The sequence below is a fragment of the Cyprinodon variegatus genome, unplaced genomic scaffold, assembly GCF_000732505.1.
Source record: "Cyprinodon variegatus isolate N-32 unplaced genomic scaffold, C_variegatus-1.0 Scaffold138, whole genome shotgun sequence".
NCBI classification, from domain to species: Eukaryota; Metazoa; Chordata; class Actinopteri; order Cyprinodontiformes; family Cyprinodontidae; genus Cyprinodon; species Cyprinodon variegatus.
The window spans coordinates 1,157,833-1,161,976 of NW_015150591.1; the positions used below are offsets into that span (position 1 = coordinate 1,157,833).

The window sequence follows — 4,144 nt, forward strand, 5'->3', positions numbered from 1 at the left end:
TGTATCAATATTTTTTCCCTCGTCTTTAGAAGTTTTTAAGTCTGTAAAAAAGAAGTTTTTGAGGAAGAAGAAGAAGTAGTATTTTTTTAGACTTTAGAAACTCATAAGCTGATCAAATATCGGGTTAAATACCGGTTGGGTGGCCGATGTCCGATATTCAGTTTTTTCAGGGAGGAGAAACTGTCCCAGTGTTACTGAATCTTTCACAGCTGGCCGTGGCTGATACAGTAGCACTGTTACCTTGCAGCAAGAAGGTCTAAGGTTTTTTTAAATTAACATATTTATTTACATATGACTGTTTTTTGTAGTGTTGCGCTGATGCCATTTTTTGGCCCCAATACTGGTACCTGATACCTGGCTGTGCAGTATTGGCCGATACTACTTGGATGTAAAATAATTCCCATCATGGCTTTGTCAAGTTGCTGCCTAACTTTGTGAAGCAGGAAAAAGACTTAAACAAAGTGAATCCAGTAGAACTTTTTATTGTCTATCTGGAATGGGTGACAATAGTTGAATAAACTTTTGGCTCTCAAAATGGCATCGGTGCCCTATTAGTTGGTACCGATACCACCATTTTAGTGCTGGATTGGGGCCCCGCCTGATACTGGTATTGTTGCAACACTAGATTTTTGTGCTTGTTTTTTTATCCCAAATGTCTCTGTTATGAACTTGTGACCCTTGCACTGTGTACCCTGCCTTTTGCTCTCTGACAAAACTCCACAAGGACAACTAATCAAAGAGTCTCAGATTATCAAAATAGCAACAACTCAGCACCTTAGGAAGCCATACATTTTTATATTGCTAATGTTTCTCATACTATTGTGAATATCGTGAGAAAAAATGAAAATATCCTGTTATAATAAGAGCTTTTATTATTTTTTTTTTATCAAGGAAGCATTTTCTCTGGAATGGAAAAAAGTTTATTCAGTGACATTTATTCATGTCTCTCTCAGTTCCCCCAAACATCAAAGGGGAGGAGGTGAATTCAACCGTGATGCTCGGTGGTCCAGTAGAGCTGCACTGCCACAGCAACGCGGTGCCTCCCCCAACCCTGTCCTGGAGAAAAGATGGCCGTCCTATTTTAAACAAACCTGGTCTGATCGTCTCTGCAGACGGAAGTTTTTTAAAGGTACTTAATGTTTTTGTTTCAGTGGATTTCAATAGCCTTGATCCCCTTTGAACATTTTATCACCATAACATCATATACTTAAAAGGTGGAAAGTAAATGAACAGTGTTTTTTTTTTTTTTTTTTACTGACATTAAACTTTTAAAAGTAGGGTGTGTTTTTCTGTTCAGCCAGCTTTACTCTGATATCCCCCAAGCTGTGGTGTCTGATCACACTTGTTATGAAGATGGACTTACACTGCAAAAACGATCTAGAAATAAGTCAAAATTTCTTAAATTAAGTGTATTTACCCTTGATTTGATTAGGTAAATAAGATGATTTGCCAATGGAATGGGGATTTTTAACTCTTAAAGTGGAGTCTAGGCGGATGTTCAACTGAAGAAGCTGATTGTTCTCCTCCATCCACCTGCGACACAGTCAATCAGCTTTGAACCACACCTAAACGAAAGCCAATCGGCATCCAAAATTCATCTTAAAAGGCCTCCGATCTGCAACTCGTCCGCTACCTAGTGCGCAGGCGGAAGATGCGCCGTGACTTCATTCAGATGACCCCCTTTCATCTCACCTCCAGCCCCTCCTTCACCTTTGTAGCTAAAATGTAATCAGTTTCATTCCTCTCGGACTCTTATTGCATTCCGCTTCTCATTTCAACCAGTCCAACAGAAGACCGCCATGTTGAGCCTGGTTCTGCCAGAGGTTTCTTCCCAACGGGGAGTTGTTCCTCTCCACTGTCGCTTCATCCTCTCTTATCATGGACAGGTTCTCTCAACCTGTGTCATCCAAACTGGACTTCCATCTTCCAGGTCCCTGATTGAAGCTTTAGTATCAGCTCATGCAATCTACTGGATCTCTCCACACAGCTCAGCAGACTGTCTCGCTAACCAGCAGTCTACAGACTGACCAACTTCATCTATCTCCACTCCACCACCAGTTTCAGGCCTGGGGGGGAAACAGCCCTATTCTTTGCTCCTGTTCATTCATATCTATGAAAATGAAGCGCTATGTTTCCTGCCGAGGTCTGAGCGCCAAAGACAAACTAATTGTATCAATAGATTTCTTCTAATTGTCTTTTCTCTTCGTGTGAGTTTTTCAGATTAAAAAGGTAATTAGATAATATACACTTGAAATAAGACAATTAAATCGTCATTTTTTTTCTTATTTTAAATGTAAATTGTCTTGTTCCAATGGCAAAGTGTCTCAGTTACCTCCTCAATAAAAAAAAAATGCCCTTATTGTAAGACAAAATGGCTTATCTAGATTCGAATTTTTTCCAGTGTAGTGCGCTGTATCAATACAGCGCACTGAAGGAAAAAAAAAAGGTTGTGAAAGACTTAATACTGGAATGAACATATCCCTTAAAAAAATAAACAAGCTTCAGTAATTTTCCGTCCTGATACTTTTGCACACCTGCTTGTATTAATTTTGTCACTTCATCAGTAGATGAAGTGACAAAATTAGTGATTCAGAAGCCTCTTAATCACAAAATACATTTAGGTCAGTCATTTGGCAACAGGAAACCACGCGATTCTTAAAACTCAGAAAAAGGGAAATTTGGAGAAAAAAAAAAAATATATATATATATATATATATATAATATAAAATTTGCAAAGAATTGAGAAAGTGAAAATTTGAAAAAAATAAAATAAAAATTTGAAAAGATACATTATAGAAATTTGATTTTTTTGTTTTTTAAGGAATTGTTTTTTGTTTTTTTTTTGTTTTTTCATTTAAAAAATCTGTTGTTTGGTTGCAAAAATAATGGAACATGATTAATTCTGCAGAAAACAACCCAACTTTAGCTGCAATTGTAGAAAAATGTGGCGATTACACTAAAGTGTCTTAATGGCCAAGTGTAGAAATCAGGGTCACTTTTTTTGGGGGATTGTTTAGTTGGAAACTTGAAATGTCATTTTCTTTCCACTTCTCAAATTCACACTTATGTCCATCAATCACATACCATCAGGAAGTGAAATCATAATTAAACTTCAGAGATCTTGCATTAGAAATAATGTTCCAAATTGTCTGATATGTTTGTAAAACATTTTTTAGATTGATGGCGCTCAGCTGCAGGATTCAGGAAGGTACACATGTGAAGCTACCAATGTTGCTGGAAAAACTGAGAAGAACTATAACTTGATTGTTTGGGGTAAGTCTAACTTTTTTATCACTGGTACTTTTCCTGCTATTAGAACAAATGCTAAAAATGTCGAAATTGTATAAACAAAGTTGATTTCCTGTTTTAGAAGCAGAGATTTCTTGTATTTAAACTCATAATTCTCTTATAATAAAGTTTTTAATATTAATGGTGATGTATATTTGATTTTTAATTAAAGCGATATTTATAGCATTAATTCCTAGTCGGTCAATTCCTTTGTTATCAGGTGCTTAAAGCAATTTGAGTGCCTCCTTAAGTTGTGTTCTTGTTGCAGTTGCTCCCAGTATCCGTGGCTCTGAGGAGGTAACGCCTATGACTGTAATTGAAGGAAGTTTTCTCACTCTTTTGTGTGAGTCCAGTGGCATTCCACCTCCCAGCCTAAAGTGGATGAAAGACGGTGGGTCTTATTATGCAAGCATGAGACAGCAACTCACATGAAGAGAGTGGGGCATTTGATTGCATGTTTCAATGGTCTAACTAGCCTATACTTTCTGCATATTTTAGGTTATGCCCTAAACCCAGACCAGCGGCTCAGGGTTTTGTCTGGAGGGCGTCAGCTGCAGATCTCAAGGGCTGAGAGAGTAGATGTTGGTTCTTACATCTGCACAGCTTCAAGTGCTGCTGGCAGCATCTCAAAGGAATACAGCCTGCAGGTTTATGGTGCATATTCAGAGACATCAAACCCTGCTCTGACCTGTTCTTAAGGTCTCTCACATTTTCACTCTTTCTCCTTTCTCTTATCTATTGAAAAATGCCTCTTTTGTAAGTTGTGGTATAACTTATATACAGAGATGGGAAGTAACAAAGTACAAATACTTCGTTACTGTACTCAAATAGATTTTTCTGATATTTTTACTTTACT

The 4,144-nt window shown here is 37.5% G+C and overlaps 1 protein-coding gene across 1 annotated transcript in view; it reads left to right on the forward strand.

Annotated features, from left to right (window-relative positions):
• Window positions 1–4,144, forward strand: part of hmcn1 (hemicentin 1) — a 175,905-nt gene that overhangs the window by 95,753 nt on the left and 76,008 nt on the right. The window contains exons 39-42 of the mRNA XM_015376644.1: window positions 954–1,129; window positions 3,177–3,273; window positions 3,557–3,679; window positions 3,787–3,942. Of these exons, the coding sequence (XP_015232130.1) occupies window positions 954–1,129; window positions 3,177–3,273; window positions 3,557–3,679; window positions 3,787–3,942 (552 nt within the window). The remainder of the gene's footprint in view (window positions 1–953; window positions 1,130–3,176; window positions 3,274–3,556; window positions 3,680–3,786; window positions 3,943–4,144) is intronic.